At 41.0% G+C, this 17,942-nt stretch overlaps 1 protein-coding gene across 1 annotated transcript in view; it reads left to right on the top strand.

Annotated features, from left to right (window-relative positions):
• sls (sallimus) overlaps positions 1 to 17,942 on the top strand; it is a 285,614-nt gene that overhangs the window by 196,634 nt on the left and 71,038 nt on the right. Inside the window, exon 128 of the mRNA XM_072287454.1 lies at positions 950 to 17,770. Coding sequence (XP_072143555.1) covers positions 950 to 17,770 — 16,821 coding nt within the window. The remainder of the gene's footprint in view (positions 1 to 949; positions 17,771 to 17,942) is intronic.

Here is a 17,942-nt window from a genome sequence, read left to right as displayed (position 1 = left end):
TTAATTCATCTCATTCCGAATACTCTTTCATTCCTTTTTTAACTTACACTACCAATAATTCTTGTTGTCAGTTAATTAATTGAGAAAAACTCACATAGTGATCTGGTTGAACAGGAAAATATAGTTCAATAGTGTTGTCCTTCTAAAAGTCAACTTACTTGATAACAGTGTAGTGTTTAACAAATGTTACCTTATCTAATTAATTTATTCAAACACCGAAAATGTCACTTGGAGTTTACTTGGCAGGATGATGCTGAAATGTTAGAGAAGCAATAAATTACATGCACATGTAATTTATTGCTTCTAAAAGCTACAAGCAATGAAAGTGATAAACAGCCTTCATTCTTGCCACAAGAATACAATTTAACTGGAAGAGTAATAGAGTTGACTGAAGAAAGAATGCAAAGAATGCTTAAATATTCAAACTTTAACTTGTGAGAGTGCAGCTTGAAAGGAGCACGAATTAACTGTCGCCAAGTGAACTACCACACATGTGCCACACGCTACTAAAATTTAAATTGAAATTTCACTTTAACTTGAAGGCAACTTCACCTTTAACTTGAAGGAAATTGAACAGCTCCAAACTGGAATGAGCCGAGAAAGAAAAAACTACGAGCACGTTTGCATTTCAGCACGCATCATGCATCACTCAAAATTCCACTGGTAATCTTTATCATTCTAAATGTATATTCTAATAAGGTAAGTATCAGTGTATTCTTTATACATGACTTATTCATATATCACATGAAAATGATAAATGGTATGATAACAAGCCAGTAGCATTTAAAACACCTCCCTTTCATCATTACCAAAAGTGTGTAGGGTGCCCTGCATTTTATTGTTAAATGGGTAGGTATGACATTTGCATGTGGTTAGTTAAACAATGAGTCCTGCAGATATAGATCCTGTACGTATCCTTTCTTAAAATTTATTTCATGCATAATTTCAGAAACGGCTGCCGAACTGGAGGAAGCACCAGATTTGACGAAGCATGCAAAACCAGTGTTGGAACAAAAGCAGAGTATCCTGGTTAAAGATATAGTTGCAGAAGCCTCTACTTCAGATTCCAAGCCAATTGAATTGCCAGATATGCATACTGCTGAGCTAAGGTTTCTGCCACTGGCACCAATTACTGTAGAGGAAAGCGGTGTGCATATGACAACAAGTGCCTTTAAGGCAACTCCAGTTGCTGAGGCTAAAGCTGAAATAGGCATGGCAACATCTCTAGGAATTGAAGTCCATGAAACCACACCAGGGTTAACAGGATCAGAGTTAAAAACTGAGCCACTCCACAAAGGAGTCACACCAACCAGCACATTCACCACCATTGAGGCCCTCGCCATATCAACGGTGGAGACTGCTTTGAAAGAAGCTCATGCCGACCAATTCAAACCCCCAAAGGCAGTCAATGCTTCACTCACATTACTGACTGAAGAGTCTGTCCAAGTAACTGAAGTAGAAGCTATGAGCAAGGAAGAACATATTGAAGTGCACCAAACACCAGCACAGGAACTCAGTGTATCAGCTGTGGCACCAAACCGCCCTCTTCTTGTATATGAAGTGGAAGCACTAACTTCAGAGGAGGTGCTACCTCAGGATAGGGACCTTCCGACAACAAAAGCAAAATCTGAACTTTTAACTGATCAGCCACTCCTAGTTTCAGAAGTTCCTGTTCTTATGAAAGAAACCAACCTCCCAGATGAAGCTAGGCCACCTACGTCCACTGCACCATTTAGTATTCCAACTGAACAACATGTATGTGTCACACAGGTTCCAGTGCTTATAAAAGAGACTGAACTCCAGCTTGCGCATAAGCCATCAGGCACCAAAGCACCATGCACTATAGATGCCCAGCAGCCAGTGAACGTTTCTCTCGTGTCAAGTTTCGTAATGGAGGGAGAGTACACTCCAGAAAAAATTCCAAGACATTTAAAAGCTGAAGTCACAATGCCAACCGATACACCAATAACAATCTCAGAAACCCCAACACTGGGCAGAGAAGGTGATTTAACAGTTGAAAAAGTACCACAAGGCATTACATCAACAATGAAGGTGACAACAGATGAGCCTTTATCCATTTCTGAACCTGTGATATTAGCGAAAGAAGAACACATTGAAGCATACTTTGAACCTAAGCATGCTACTGCAGAGCCAATCATAACCACCAGTGAAAGCTTGTCAGTCCTTGCTGAGCCTGCCCTCATGAAAGAAAGATTGTTTGGGCTGCGAGAGCAGCCTAACGAGGTGACTGTTCCCTACACTATCTCAACTGAACAACATCTTGAGGTGTCTGAACACCCAGCTCTTGACAAGGAAGAAGTTCTGGAGCCTGGGAAGTTTCCAAAAGAGATTAACGCTCCATTTTCAGTTCCACTTGAAGAATCCTTGACAATTGAACAAGCAAATCTTTTCACTAAAGAGTCAGACCTGAAAGCAAAAGAACTCCCAGCGACAGTCACAGCACCATTTACAATTCCCACTGAGCAGCATGTTGTTATCTCAGCATATGGAACCTTTGATAAAGAAAAACTATTAGAACAAGAAAAGCTTCCTGCTGAGGTAACAGCACCATGTTCAATGTTACTCGAAGAGCCTTTGACAATTGAAGATGTCAGTTTGTTTTCCAAGGAATCTGAACTCAAGGCAAAAGAACTTCCTTCAGAGACTACAGCGCCATACACACTTACAACACAACAGCATGTTGTTATTCACGAATCCAAAGCTCTGGATAAAGAGACTGCATTCCATGTTGACCGCGCTCCAGATGAAGTCACAGCACCATACTCAGTGCCAGTAGAGACGCCATTAACAATTGAGGAGATCAGCCTTCTGGTGAAGGAGTCAGAGTTGAAACCAGAAAAGCCAGTCACAGAGATCACTGCACCTTTTACAATATTAACAGAACAGCATGTTGCTGTGACTGAACATCCAAGCCTTGATAAAGAGGAACTATTTCAGCCAGAAAAGCTGCCTAGAGAGGTCACAGCACCATTCTCAGTGCCCCTTGAGGAGTCTTTAACAGTAGAAGAAACAAGTCTCCTCACAAAAGAATCCGAACTGAGGCCAGACACAGTACCTTCAGAAGTTACTGCTCCTTTCTCAGTTCCCACAGAACAGCATGTTGTGGTATCAGAGCAGCCAACTCTTGAGAAGGAAGAATTTCGGCTTGAGGAACTTCCTAACCAAGTTACTGCACCATTTACTGTACCACTTGAAGAATCAGTTATAATACAAGAGACAAGCACTTTGGCAAAAGAGTCTGAGCTGAAGCAGGATGTGCTGCCAGCAAAAGTTACAGCTCCTTTCTCTGTCTCTACAGAAAAGCATGTTTTAGTGTGTGATCGCCCAATTTTTGAAAAAGAAGAAGAATTTCAGCCCACAGTATTTCCTCACGAAATTTCTGCACCATTTTCAGTGCCACTTCAGGAGTCAATAGCAGTAGAACAAACATGCCTTCTCACAAAAGAGACAGAGCTAAAGAAAGAAAAACATCCTACAGAAGTTATAGCTCCCTTCTCGCTGCCGACAGACCGGCACATTGTGATATCTGATCGCCCCACTTTTGAGAAGGAAGGAGATTTCCAGCCTGAAAAGCTTCCTGCTGAAGTTACTGCGCCATACTCTGTTCCATGTGAAGAGTCGCTCACAATAGAAGAAACAAGTCTTTTAACAAAGGAATCAGAACTGAGCCAGGAAAAACTCCCAGCAGAAGTTACAGCTCCTTTCTCTGTTTCCACTGAGGAGCACATTGTTGTATTACAGCTTGAAAACCTTGAGAAGGAGGAAGAACTTCAGACTGAAAAAGTTCCAAGGAAACTTACAGCACCATTTTCAGTACCAGTTCAAGAATCTATAGCAGTAGAAGAAACTAGCCTTCTAACAAAGGAATCAGAATTGAAGGAGGACAAATTTCCATCAGAAGTTACAGCTCCATTTTCAGTTGCAGCTCAGCAGCATGTTGTAATATCACAGTTCCCAGCTCTTGAAAAAGAAGAGGACTTTCAGCCTAGCAAACTTCCTATCGAAGTTACTGCACCTTATTCAGTTCCTCTGCAAGAGTCCATAATGGTTCAGCAAACAAACATTCTGGCGAAAGAGTCAGAAATGAAAGAGGAAAAAGTGCCTGAAGTGGTTATAGCTCCTTTCTCAGTTCCAACAGAACAGCACATTCTGATAAGTCACCATCCAGCTCTTGAAAAAGAAGTAGAACTTCAGCCTGATAAACAACCTAAAGAAATTACTGCACCTTTCTCAATACCATTCGAAGTATCTTTAACAGTGGAAGAAACAAGTCTTTTCACAAAAGAGTCAGAACTAACGGAGGAAAGAGCTCCTGCACGCATTGTGGCTCCCTTTTCAGTATCAACAGCAGAGCACGTTATGGTGTCTGACCATCCAACTCTTGAAAAAGAAGAGGAACTTCATGCTGGGGAACTTCCTAAGGAAGTTACTGTACGCTACTCTTTGCCATATGAAGAGTCATTAACAGTGGAAGAGGCGAACATTCTGGCAAAAGAGTCTGAGTTAAAAGAACATAAACTTCCTGCAGAAGTTACAGCTCCTTTCTCTGTTTCAACAGTGGAACACATTGCAGTGTCTCGCTCTACACTGCTTGAGAAAGAAGAAGAATTTCAGCCTGGAAAACTTCCTAAAGAAATATCCGCATCTTTCTCAATACCATTTGATGAGCCCTTATCAGTGGAAGAAACTAGCCTACTGGCAAAGGAGTCAGAGTTAATGGAACATAAACTTCCTGCAGGAGTCACGGCTCCATTTTCTGTTCTGACTGAGCAGCATGTTGTCATCTCAGAGCATCCATGTCTCGAAAAAGAAGACAAATTTCAACCTGGAAAACTTCCCAGTGAAATTACTGCGCCGTTCTCAGTACGTTTAGAAGAGTCTTTAGCAGTACAGGAAACAAGCCTTCTGGCAAAAGAATCTGAATTACCAGAAGAGAAACTTCCTGCTCAAGTCACGCTTCCCTTTTCTCTGCCGACAGAGCAGCACGTCATGATATCAGAGTACCCAACACTTGAAAAAGAAGAGGGTTTCCAGCCAGGAAAGGTTCCTGGGGAAGTCGTGGCGCAATTTTCAGTTCCATGTGAAGAGTCACTAATGATAGTGGAAACAAGTCTGCTTTCAAAGGAAACTGAACTCGCTCAAGAGAAACTTCCAACAGAAATTACAGCGCCTTTCTCAGTTTCTACAGAGCAGCACATAGAAGTATTACAACCTCAGAACCTTGAGAAAGAAAGAGAATTTCAAGTTGAGAAAATTCCGAAGACAGTAACAGCACCATTTTCAGTATCACTTACAGAACCTCTAACAGTAGAAGAAACTAGCTTCCTCACAAAAGAATCAGAATTCAGGGAAGAAAAACTTCCTTCAACAGTTACAGCGCCAATTTCAGTTCCTACTGAGCAACATGTTGTAGTATCACAGTTCTCAACTTTAGAAAAAGAAGAGGAGTTTCAGCCTGGGAAACTTCCTGGTGAAGTTACTGCACCTTTCTCAATTCCATTGGAAGAGTCGATAACAGTTCTGCAGGCAAGTATTCTTACAAAAGAGTCAGAGTTAAAAGAAGAAAAAGTTCCTGAAGAGTTTACAGCTCCTTTTTCAGTTCCCACAGAACAACATGTTGTAGTGTCAGAGGATGCTACATTTGAGAAAGAAGAAGAATTTCATACGAACAAGCTCCCTAGCGAAATTAGTGCACCGTATACAGTTCTACTTGAAGAGTCACTCACAGTGGAGGAAACAAGCCTTTTTGCAAAAGAAGCAGATATGAAGGAAGAAAACCTACCTGCAAAGGTTACAGCACCTTTTTCAATTTCCACAGGAGAGCACATTTTGATAACTGACCAGCCATCCCTTGAGAAGGAAGAAGAATTTGAGCCTGGAAAGCTTCCTAAAGGAGTGACTGCACCTTTCTCTGTGCCATTTGAAGAGTCTCTTACAGTTGAAGAGACAAACCTTCTGACGAAGGAGTCAGATTTAAAAGAGGACAAATTGCCGGCAGAAACTACAGCTCCTTTCTCAGTTCCGACTGAGCAGCATGTTGTTGTATCAGAGCATCCATATCTTGAGAAAGAGGGAGAATATCAGGCTGGGAAAATTCCTAAAGAAGTCACTGCCCCTTTCTCTGTGCCATTAGAAGAGTCCCTTACAGTGGAAGAGACGAGGTTTCTGACCAAAGAGTCAGAACTAAAGCAGGACAAAATACCTGCAGAAGCTACAGCTCCTTTCTCAGTTTTGACAGAGCAGCATGTTGTTGTATCAGAGCATCCACCTCTTGAGCGGGAAAACGAATTTCACACAGGACAAATCCCCAGTGAGATTACAGCGCCATTTTCAGTACCATTAGAGGAATCCTTAACTGTGGTAGAAACAAATCTTTTGACAAAGGAGACTCAACTGGAAGAAGATAAATTTCCTGCAAAAATTGCCATACCGTTTTCAGTCCCTACTGAACAACACATCATGGTATTACAACAGCGATCTTTTGAAAAGGAAGAGGGCTTTCAGCCTCAAAAAATTCCAGCTGAAATAACGGCACCATTTTCAGTACCCCTTGTAGAATCTGTTACCATAGAAGAGATAAACCTCCTGGCGAAAGAAACAGAACTGAAGGAAGAAAAACAAATTTCAGAAGTTGCAGCTCCTTTCTCAGTTCCTACTGAGCAGCACATTTTGGTTTCACAGTTGTCAGCTCTTGAGAAAGAGGAGGAATTCCAGCCTGGAAAACTTCCAGGAGAAGTCACAGCGCCATTTTCAGTTCCACTACAAGAGTCGATAACAGTTGAACAAATTAGCATTCTCACAAAAGAGTCAGAACTGAAGGAAGAAAAACAAGTTGCAGAAGTTACAGCTCCTTTCTCAGTTCCTGCTGAACAGCACATTTTGGTATCACAGTTTGCAACATTTGAAAAAGAAGAGGACTTCCAGCCTGGAAAACTTCCAGGTGAAGTCACAGCCCCATTTTCAGTTCCACTACAAGAATCAATAAAAGTTGAACAAGCCAGCATTCTCACAAAAGAGTCGGAACTGAAGGAAGAAAAACCAATTTCAGAAGTTATAGCTCCTTTCTCAGTTCCTGCTGAGCAGCACATTTTGGTATCACAGTTCGCAACGTTTGAAAAAGAGGAGGACTTCCAGCCAGGTAAACTTCCAGGAGAAGTCACAGCCCCCTTTTCAGTCCCACTACAAGAGTCAATAACAGTTGAACAAACCAGCATTCTCACAAAAGAGTCGGAATTGAAGGAAGAGAAGCAAGTTCCTGAAGTTACAGCTCCTTTCTCAGTTCCTGCTGAACAGCACATCTTGGTATCACAGTTTGCAACGTTTGAAAAAGAAGAGGACTTCCAGCCTGGAAAACTTCCAGGAGAAGTCACAGCACCATTTTCAGTACCACTACACGAGCCAATAACAATTGAACAGACAAGCATTCTCACGAAGGAGTCAGAACTTAAGGAGCAGAAACTGCCTGCAGAGCTTACTGCTCCATTTACAATCGCCACGGAGCAGCATGTTTTCATCTCTGAGCAACCATTTCTTCAAAAAGAAGAGGGATTTGAGCCTGCAGGTCTTCCCAGTGAAATCAGTGCACCATTCACTGTTCCTTCACAGGAATCAGTGACAGTAGAAGAAACAAGCTCTTTCACAAAAGAATCCGTGCTCATAACAAAAGAGCTTCCAAAAGAAACTAATGCTGTTACCTCACTCCCCACAGAACAGCACATCATAGTTTCTGAACTTCCAACACTTGACAAGGAAAGCGTTTTCCTGCCTGGCACACTCCCCGGTGAGGTTACTGCACCATATACTATACCACTTGAGGAGTCTTTGACAGTACAAGAAATTAGACATGTTGCAGAAGTTTCTCAGTTAGCAGCAAATGATTTTCCGAAGAAAATTTCTGCACCATACTCAATACCCACAGAGGAACATGTAGTAATATCTGACCAACCAACCCTGTACAAAGAGCAAGATTTCCAGGCTGATAAGAAACCAGGAGAAGTAACTGCACCTTTTTCACTGCCTGTTGCTGAATCTTTGACCATTGAGGAGACAAGCTCGCTGTTAAAAGAGTCCAAGTTAGACACAGAGAGACAACCATCCGAAGTTAGCGCACTCATGATGTTGCCTACAGAGCATCATGTCACAGTAGTAGAGGAGCGCCCATCTCTAGACAAAGAGGAGCCACTACAGCTTGAAAAAATTCCTGGTGAGGTAACTGCACCTTTCTCAATTGGTCTCAAAGAACCACTAACTGTAGAAGCAACAGATTTTCTTCTGAAAGAATCGGAGTTGAAGACAGACCAACGTCCATCTGAAATCAGTGCACCATATACTATACCAACAGATCGACATGTTTTCATATCTCACTCGCAACAGTTTGATAAGGAGCAAGAACTGGCACCACACACTGCTCCAGGTGAGATGAATGCACCGTACTCACTGTTACTAGAAGAATCAATAACCATCGAAGAAAAACAAGTCTTTAGTAAGGAATCTGAGTTTGCTGTAAAGGAGTCAAACAAGGAGGTAATAGCTCCTTTCGATATTCCAACCGAGCACCATCTGGTGGTTTCTGACTCCTCAGTTCTTGAAAAAGAAACTATATTTAGATCTGAAGAACTGCCACGCGAAATGAAAGCTCCTTACACGTTGCCAACGGTGATTTCACTAACGGTTCAAGAAACACCTGAATTATCTAAAGAGTCAGAGTTGCTTTTGAAAAAGCTTCCAGATGAATCCCTTGCATCTCTTTCTATACCCACCGAAGAGCACATTACTATTGTTGAAACAGCTACCTTTTCAAAGGAAGATGAGTTGCATACAAAAGTAACAGAAAAGCCAGTTGTTGCTGAGAAAAATGTGTCTACCCAGGAAACTATCTCAATTTTAGAGATGTCTACATTGACGAAAGAGAGTGATTTGGCTTATGAAGAAATACCAAAGCACATGAAAGCCAGTTTTGTTCTAGATTCTCTAGAACCGATAACAGTGCAAGAGTTTAACTTTGGCCTAATGGCTGATGAATTTTTCATTAAAGAAAGACCTGAAGAAATAAGCCCCAGGGACATACCTCTTATTTCAGATGAAATCAAGCATGAAGCACATGTCCAGGAACCTGTGCCAAAAGATAAGGAACAAGTTAGTGAAGGTCTAACTATACAAGAAATAACTGAAGAATCCACTCAACACGAAGAGACTTCATCATGCATTGTTGTAGAGGAAGAAATATTAGATCATGCAGAAGCAGGAATTGAAGTGAAAAAGAAGACAAAAAAGAAATATGTCCGATTTGATGACACAGCTGGCACCCAGGAAGTTACAGAAGTGCTGCATACATTTACCAGAACTGCACCTGAAGGCACCTCACTTAAGATAGAAGATGTCACTGAAGAGTATGAAAATGCATCAGAAGTACAAGAAAAAAGCAGTCAAGAGCCTATAATTGAAGAAGTTGAAGAGGTGCAACCAACACAGAAAATCAAGAAAAAGAAAGAAAAGCCAGATGAACAAAAGCTTACTGAAATAACACTCCACCCAAAAATTGAAGAAACTGAAGAGGAGGAAGCCACTAGGAAAGAAGTAACAGTTCAAGATGAGAAGCAACCGAAAGATAAGAAGAAAAAGAAGGTACTCAAGAAAAAGAAGCCAGAGGTCACAGAGATTGAATTGAAACCAAAGGAAGTAACCCCTGAGGAAATTCAGGAAGTGATTGAAGTCAAAGAATTTGACGAGAAAGTGGAAGAAATTACTGAGTTTGACATCCAGATTAAGAAGCTGCCCAAGCCTGAAGAAATAATCGACATAACTGTTACATCAGAAGAAGTACCTCAGCTTGATGTTAGCCAAGCGATAAAAAAGCCAATTGAACTTGAGAGTATTGAGAAACCAGAAGAGAAGCTTGAAGAAGCACCTGAGGAGAAGCCAGAAGAGCAGATTGAAGAAAAGCCTAAAGAAAAGAAGAAAAAGAAGGTGGTTAAGAAAAAGGAAAAACCTGAGGTAACAGAAATTGAGCTAAAACCAAAAGAAGAAGCCCCTGAGGAAATTCAGGAAGTGATTGAAGTCAAAGAAATTGAAGAGAAAGTTGAAGAAATCACTGAGTTTGACATCAAGATTAAGAAGCTGCACAAACCTGAAGAAGTGATCGATATAACGGTTACATCAGAAGAAGTACCTCAGCTTGATGTCACACAAGTGATTGAAAAGCCAATTGAAGTCGAGAGCATTGAGAAACGAGAAAAGAAGCCTGAAGAAGCCTCTGAGGAGAAGCCAGAAGAGGAGATCGAAGAGAAGCCTAAAGAAAAGAAGAAAAAGAAGGTGGTTAAGAAAAAGGAAAAGCCTGAGGTCACAGAAATTGAGCTAAAACCAAAAGAAGAAGCCCCTGAGGAAATCGAGGAAGTTATTGAAGTCAAGGAAATTCAAGAGAAAGTGGAAGAAATTACTGAGTTTGACATCAAGATTGAGAAGCTGCGCAAGCCTGAAGAAGTAATCGATATAACGGTTACATCAGAAGAAGTACCTCAGCTTGATGTCACACAAGTGATTGAAAAGCCAGTTGAAGTCGAGAGCATTGAGAAACGAGAAGAGAAGACTGAAGAAGCACCTGAGGAGAAGCCAGAAGAGCAGATTGAAGAAAAGCCTAAAGAAAAGAAGAAAAAGAAGGTGGTTAAGAAAAAGGAAAAGCCTGAGGTCACAGAAATTGAGCTAAAACCAAGAGAAGAAGCCACTGAGGAAATTCAGGCAATGATTGAAGTCAAAGAAATTGAAGAGAAAGTTGAAGAAATCACTGAGTTTGACATCAAGATTAAGAAGCTGCACAAGCCTGAAGAAGTAATCGATATAACGGTTACATCAGAAGAAGTACCTCAGCTTGATGTCACACAAGTGATTGAAAAGCCAGTTGAAGTTGAGAGCATTGAGAAACGAGAAGAGAAGCCTGAAGAAGCCCCCGAGGAGAAGCGAGAGGAGGAGATCGAAGAAAAGCCTAAAGAAAAGAAGAAAAAGAAGGTGATTAAGAAGAAGGAAAAGCCAGATGTCACAGAGGTTGAACTTAAACCAAAAGACGAAGCCGCCAAGGAAATTGGGGAAGTGACTGAAATCAAAGAAATTGAAGAGAAAGTGGAAGAAATTACTGAGTTTGATATCAAGATTAAGAAGCTGCACAAGCCTGAAGAAGTAATCGATATAAAGGTTACGTCAGAAGAAGTACCTCAGCTTGATGTCACACAAGTGATTGAAAAGCCAGTTGAAGTTGAGAGCATTGAGAAACGAGAAGAGAAGCCTGAAGAAGCCCCCGAGGAGAAGCGAGAGGAGGAGATCGAAGAAAAGCCTAAAGAAAAGAAGAAAAAGAAGGTGATTAAGAAGAAGGAAAAGCCAGATGTCACAGAAGTTGAACTTACACCAAAAGACGAAGCCGCCAAGGAAATTGAGGAAGTGACTGAAATCAAAGAAATTGAAGAGAAAGTGGAAGAAATTACTGAGTTTGATATCAAGATTAAGAAGCTGCACAAGCCTGAAGAAGTAATCGATATAAAGGTTACGTCAGAAGAAGTACCTCAGCTTGATGTCACACAAGTGATTGAAAAGCCAGTTGAAGTCGAGAGCATTGAGAAACGAGAAGAGAAGCCTGAAGAAGCCTCTGAGGAGAAGCCAGAAGAGGAGATCGAAGAGAAGCCTAAGGAAAAGAAGAAAAAGAAGGTGGTTAAGAAAAAGGAAAAGCCTGAGGTCACAGAAATTGAGCTAAAACCAAAAGAAGAAGCCCCTGAGGAAATTCAGGAAGTGATTGAAGTCAAAGAAATTGAAGAGAAAGTGGAAGAAGTCACTGAGTTTGACATCAAAATTGAGAAGCTGCACAAGCCTGAAGAAGTAATCGATATAACGGTTACATCAGAAGAAGTACCCCAGCTTGATGTTACCCAAGCGATAAAAGAGCCAATTGAACTTGAAAGTATTGAGCAACGAGAAGAGAAGCCTGAAGAAGCCTCTGAGGAGAAGCCAGAAGAGGAGATCGAAGAGAAGCCTAAAGAAAAGAAGAAAAAGAAGGTGATTAAGAAAAAGGAAAAGCCTGAGGTCACAGAAATTGAGCTAAAACCAAAAGAAGAAGCCCCTGAGGAAATCGAGGAAGTTATTGAAGTCAAGGAAATTCAAGAGAAAGTGGAAGAAATTACTGAGTTTGACATCAAGATTGAGAAGCTGCGCAAGCCTGAAGAAGTAATCGATATAACGGTTACATCAGAAGAAGTACCTCAGCTTGATGTCACACAAGTGATTGAAAAGCCAATTGAAGTCGAGAGCATTGAGAAACGAGAAGAGAAGACTGAAGAAGCCCCCGAGGAGAAGCCAGAAGAGGAGATCGAAGAAAAGCCTAAAGAAAAGAAGAAAAAGAAGGTGATTAAGAAGAAGGAAAAACCAGAGGTCACAGAGGTTGAACTTAAACCAAAAGAAGAAGCCCCCAAGGAAATTGAGGAAGTGACCGAAATCAAAGAAATTGAAGAGAAAGTGGAAGAAATTACTGAGTTTGACATCAAGATTAAGAAGCTGCACAAGCCTGAAGAAGTAATCGATATAAAGGTTACGTCAGAAGAAGTACCTCAGCTTGATGTCACACAAGTGATTGAAAAGCCAGTTGAAGTCGAGAGCATTGAGAAACGAGAAGAGATGCCTGAAGAAGCCTCTGAGGAGGTCGAAGAGAAGCCTAAGGAAAAGAAGAAAAAGAAGGTGGTTAAGAAAAAGGAAAAGCCTGAGGTCACAGAGATTGAGCTAAAACCAAAAGAAGAAGCCCCCGAGGAAATTCAGGAAGTGATTGAAGACAAAGAAATTGAAGAGAAAGTTGAAGAAGTCACTGAGTTTGACATCAAAATTGAGAAGCTGCACAAGCCTGAAGAACTAATCGATATAACGGTTACATCAGAAGAAGTACCCCAGCTTGATGTTACGCAAGCGATAAAAGAGCCAATTGAACTTGGAAGTATTGAGAAACGAGAAGAGAAGCCTGAAGAAGCCTCTGAGGAGAAGCCAGAAGAGGAGATCGAAGAGAAGCCTAAAGAAAAGAAGAAAAAGAAGGTGATTAAGAAAAAGGAAAAGCCTGAGGTCACAGAAATTGAGCTAAAACCAAAAGAAGAAGCCCCTGAGGAAATCGAGGAAGTTATTGAAGTCAAGGAAATTCAAGAGAAAGTGGAAGAAATTACTGAGTTTGACATCAAGATTGAGAAGCTGCGCAAGCCTGAAGAAGTAATCGATATAACGGTTACATCAGAAGAAGTACCTCAGCTTGATGTCACACAAATGATTGAAAAACCAGTTGATGTCGAGAGCATTGAGAAACGAGAAGAGAAGCCTGAAGAAGCCCCCGAGGAGAAGCCAGAAGAGGAGATCGAAGAAAAGCCTAAAGAAAAGAAGAAAAAGAAGGTGATTAAGAAGAAGGAAAAGCCAGAGCTCACAGAGGTTGAACTTAAACTAAAAGAAGAAGCCCCCAAGGAAATTGAGGAAGTGACTGAAATGAAAGAAATTGAAGAGAAAGTGGAAGAAATTAAAGAGTTTGACATCAAGATTGAAGAGCTTCGCAAGCCTGACGAAGTTGATATAACAGTCACATCGGAAGGAATACCTCAGCCTGATGTTACACAAGTGATAGAAAAACCTATTGAACTCAAGGGCATTGAGAAACCAGAAGAAAAGCCTGAAGAAGCCCCCGAGGAGAAGCCAGAAGAGCAGATTGAAGAAAAGCCGAAAGAAAAGAAGAGAAAGAAGGTGATTAAGAAGAAAGAAAAGCCAGAGGTCACAGAGGTTGAACTTAAACCAAAAGAAGAAGCCCCCAAGGAAATCGAGGAAGTGACTGAAATCAAAGAAATTGAGGAGAAAGTGGAAGAAATTACAGAGTTTGACATCAAGATTGAGAAGCTGCACAAGCCTGAAGAAATAATGGATATAACGGTTGCAGCGGATGAAGTACCTAAAGTTGATTTCACACAAGTTATTGAAAAGCCAGTTGAACTCAAGAGCATTGAGAAACCAGAAGAAATGCCTGAAGAAGTCCCTGAAGAAAAGCCGGAAGAGCAGGTTGAAGAAAAGCCTAAAGAAAAGAAGAAAAAGAAGGTTATTAAGAAGAAGGAAAAGCCAGAGGTCACAGAGGTTGAACTGAAACCAAAAGAAGAAGCCCCCGAGGAAATCGAGGAAGTTATTGAAGTCAAGGAAATTCAAGAGAAAGTGGAAGAAATTACTGAGTTTGACATCAAGATTGAGAAGCTTCACAAGCCTGAGGAAGTAGTTGATATAACAGTCACATCGGAAGGAATACCTCAGCCTGATGTTACACAAGTGATAGAAAAACCTATTGAACTCGAGAGCATTGAGAAACCAGAAGAAAAGCCCCAAGAAGTGCCTGAGCAGAAGCCCGAAGAGCAGATTGAAGAAAAGCCGAAAGAAAAGAAGAAAAAGAAGGTGACTAAGAAGAAGGAAAAGCCAGATGTCACAGAGGTTGAACTGAAACCAAGAGAAGAAGCCCCCAAGGAAATGGAGGAAGTGACTGAAATCAAAGAAATTGAAGAGAAAGTGGAAGAAATTACCGAGTTTGACATCACGATTGAGAAGCTTCACATGCCTGAAGAAGTTGATATAACAGTCACATCGGAAGGAATACCTCAGCCTGATGTTACACAAATGATAGAAAAACCTATTGAATTCGAGAGCATTGAGAAACCAGAGAAGCCTGAAGAAACCCCCGAGGTTAAGCCAGAAGAGGAGATCGAAGAAAAGCCTACAGAAAAGAAGAAAAAGAAGGTGATCAAGAAGAAGGAAAAGCCAGAGGTCACAGAGGTTGAACTTAAACCAAAAGAAGAAGCCCCCACAGAAATTGAGGAAGTGGCTGAAATCAAAGAAATTGAAGAGAAAGTGGAAGAAATTACCCAGTTTGACATCAAGATTGGGGAGCTTCGCAAGCCTGACGAAGTTGATATAACAGTCACATCGGAAGGAATACCTCAGCCTGATGTTACACAAGTGATAGAAAAACCTATTGAACTCAAGGGCATTGAGAAACCAGAAGAAAAGCCTGAAGAAGCTCCTGAGGAGAAACTAGAAGAGGAGATTGAAGAAAAGCCTAAGGAAAAGAAGAAAAAGAAGGTGATTAAGAAAAAGGAAAAGGCAGAGGTCACAGAGATTGAGTTGAAACCAAAAGAAGCTCCCGAAGATACTCAAGAAGTGATTGAAGTCAAGGAAATTGAAGAGGAAGTGGAAGAAGTTACTGAGTTCGACATCAAGATTGAGAAGCTGCGCAAGCCTGAAGTAATCGGCATACCGGTTGCAGCGGAAGAAGTACCTCAACTTGATGTCACACAAGTTATTGAAAAGCCAGTTGAACTCGAGAGCATTGAGAAACCAGAAGAAATGCCTGAAGAAGTCCCTGAAGAAAAGCCGGAAGAGCACGTTGAAGAAAAGCCTAAAGAAAAGAAGAAAAAGAAGGTTATTAAGAAGAAGGAAAAGCCAGAGGTCACAGAGGTTGAACTGAAACCAAAAGAAGAAGCCCCTGAGGAAATCGAGGAAGTTATTGAAGTCAAGGAAATTCAAGAGAAAGTGGAAGAAATTACTGAGTTTGACATCAAGATTGAGAAGCTTCACAAGCCTGAGGAAGTAGTTGATATAACAGTCACATCGGAAGGAATACCTCAGCCTGATGTTACACAAGTGATAGAAAAACCTATTTATCTCGAGAGCATTGAGAAACCAGAAGAGAAGCTTCAAGAAGTCCCTGAGGAGAAGCCCGAAGAGCAGATTGAAGAAAAGCCGAAAGAAAAGAAAAAAAAGAAGGTGACTAAGAAGAAGGAAAAGCCAGATGTCACAGAGGTTGAACTGAAACCAAAAGAAGAAGCCCCCAAGGAAATGGAGGAAGTGACTGAAATCAAAGAAATTGAAGAGAAAGTGGAAGAAATTACAGAGTTTGACATCAAGCTTGAGAAGCTTGACAAGCCTGAAGAAATAGTTGATATAACAGTGACATCGGAAGGAATACCTCAGCCTGATGTTACACAAGTGATAGAAAAACCTATTGAACTCGAGAGCATTGAGAAACCAGAAGAAAAACCTGAAGAAGTCCCTGAGGAGAAGCCAGAAGAGCAGATTGAAGAAAAGCCGAAAGAAAAGAAGAAAAAGAAGGTGATTAAGAAGAAGGAAAAGCCAGAGGTCACAGAGGTTGAACTGAAACCAAAAGAAGCCCCCAAGGAAATTGAGGATGTGACTGAAATCAAAGAAACTGAAGAGAAAGTAGAAGAAATTGCAGAGTTTGGCATCAAAATTGAGGAGCTTCGCAAGCCTGAGGAAGTAGTTGATATAACTGTCACATCAGAAGGAGTACCTCAGCCTGATGTTACAGAAGTGATAAAAAAACCTATTGAACTTGAGAGCATTGAGAAACCAGAAGAGAAGCCTGAAGAGGCCCCTGAGGAGAAACCAGATGAGTTGTTCGAGGAAAAGCCTAAAGAAAAGAAGAAGAAGAAGGTTACTAAGAAGAAGGAGAAGCCTGAAGCTGGTGAAGTAGAATTGACACCTAAAGAAATACATCCAGAAGACGTCTTGGATGTTGTTGACTCAAAGAAAGTAAGGGAAAAAGCACAGGTAAAAGAATTTGATCAGACAGTAGAAAACGTTGAGAAACCTGAGGAAGTTACTGAGTGTGTCGAGGTTGAGGAGGCTCCTAAAGCAGAGCTTGTAGAAACTACAAAAATTCCCTCAAAAGTTGAAGAGGTGGAGAAATTTGAGAGAACAGTGGATGAAAGTATTCCTAAGCCCCAAAAGAAGCCAAAGCAAAAACGCAAGCTTTCTATAAAGGTGTTAGATGCAGAAGATGATGCTACATCACCCACAAGCGTAGACTTTAAATTCATAAAACCAGTTCCCGAAGAAAAACTTAGCGAGGAACCTGTAGAACTTGTTTATGAAACACACAGAGAAGAAACAATTGATATTGAAGTTACATTAGAGAGCTTACCCCAGCCAACTGTTGAAGAAGTTCAAACAGAACCTTTGAAGAAAGAAGAGGAAGCCACTGAAGCACCCAAAGAACCTGAAGTTTCTCAAGAAAAGATGCCCGAAGAAATAGATTCTACTGACAAACCAAAGATCATTCGGCCTAAGTCTGAGCAGCCAAAAGTTAAAAGAAGGCCAAAGCATAGACCTGATATCATACCTGAGGAAGAAGAGTTCTTTTCAGCTGGTGAAAGTGTTGACTTTGAAGAAAGGGATGCAGAAATTTATGAGCATGCTGACATTGAACTGGAAGCAGTAACTGTAGATGAAGCAGAGATTTTTGAGTCTGCAATTGGCTCCAGTGAGCTGCCAGTGCTTCAAGAAGCATTAACCTCATCTATGGAACTTCGATCAACAGAGGAAGCCACTAAAGAGGCACCAGAGGTTATCTCTCGACCCAAAGATGAGCTTTTAATTACAGAGAGGGTTGCCAGCTTCCTTGACACTGTTGAAAGTGCAAAGCTCACTGAAGTACATGAAGACGATTCCTTGTTAGAACAGGCTATTGCAACAACCTTAGTGCCTAGTGAGGTTCCAAGTGCAGAAGAATTCGAAGTCTTAGTGAAAGAAGGCGAGGAGCTTATTACGTTAGAAATGAAATTATTTAGTGACACAATGGAGCAAGAGCAAGAACTGCAAGTCGTCTTTGAAGAAGTGAAAGAAGCACTGGCTCCTGTACAGCCATCCATTTCAGAGCAACCAGAGGTTACTCCAAAACGAAGAAGAAAGGCCCCAGGTAAGTTCATAGGTAAAAGGCTGAATTTAAAGAAGATTCAGATTAGGTAAACAGGGTTATTCTTAACATTCTGACTTGGCACATTGGTCACACTCACTTTTCTTTTCAGAATGGATGGCATTGAAACGAGGAAATGTCACGATAAAAAATATCTTAATATATTTATTATATG

Source organism: Dermacentor andersoni, chromosome 1, assembly GCF_023375885.2.
Source record: "Dermacentor andersoni chromosome 1, qqDerAnde1_hic_scaffold, whole genome shotgun sequence".
NCBI classification, from domain to species: Eukaryota; Metazoa; Arthropoda; class Arachnida; order Ixodida; family Ixodidae; genus Dermacentor; species Dermacentor andersoni.
The sequence above is the reverse complement of the archived record's forward strand: the minus strand, read 5'-3'. Positions and strand labels throughout refer to the sequence as shown.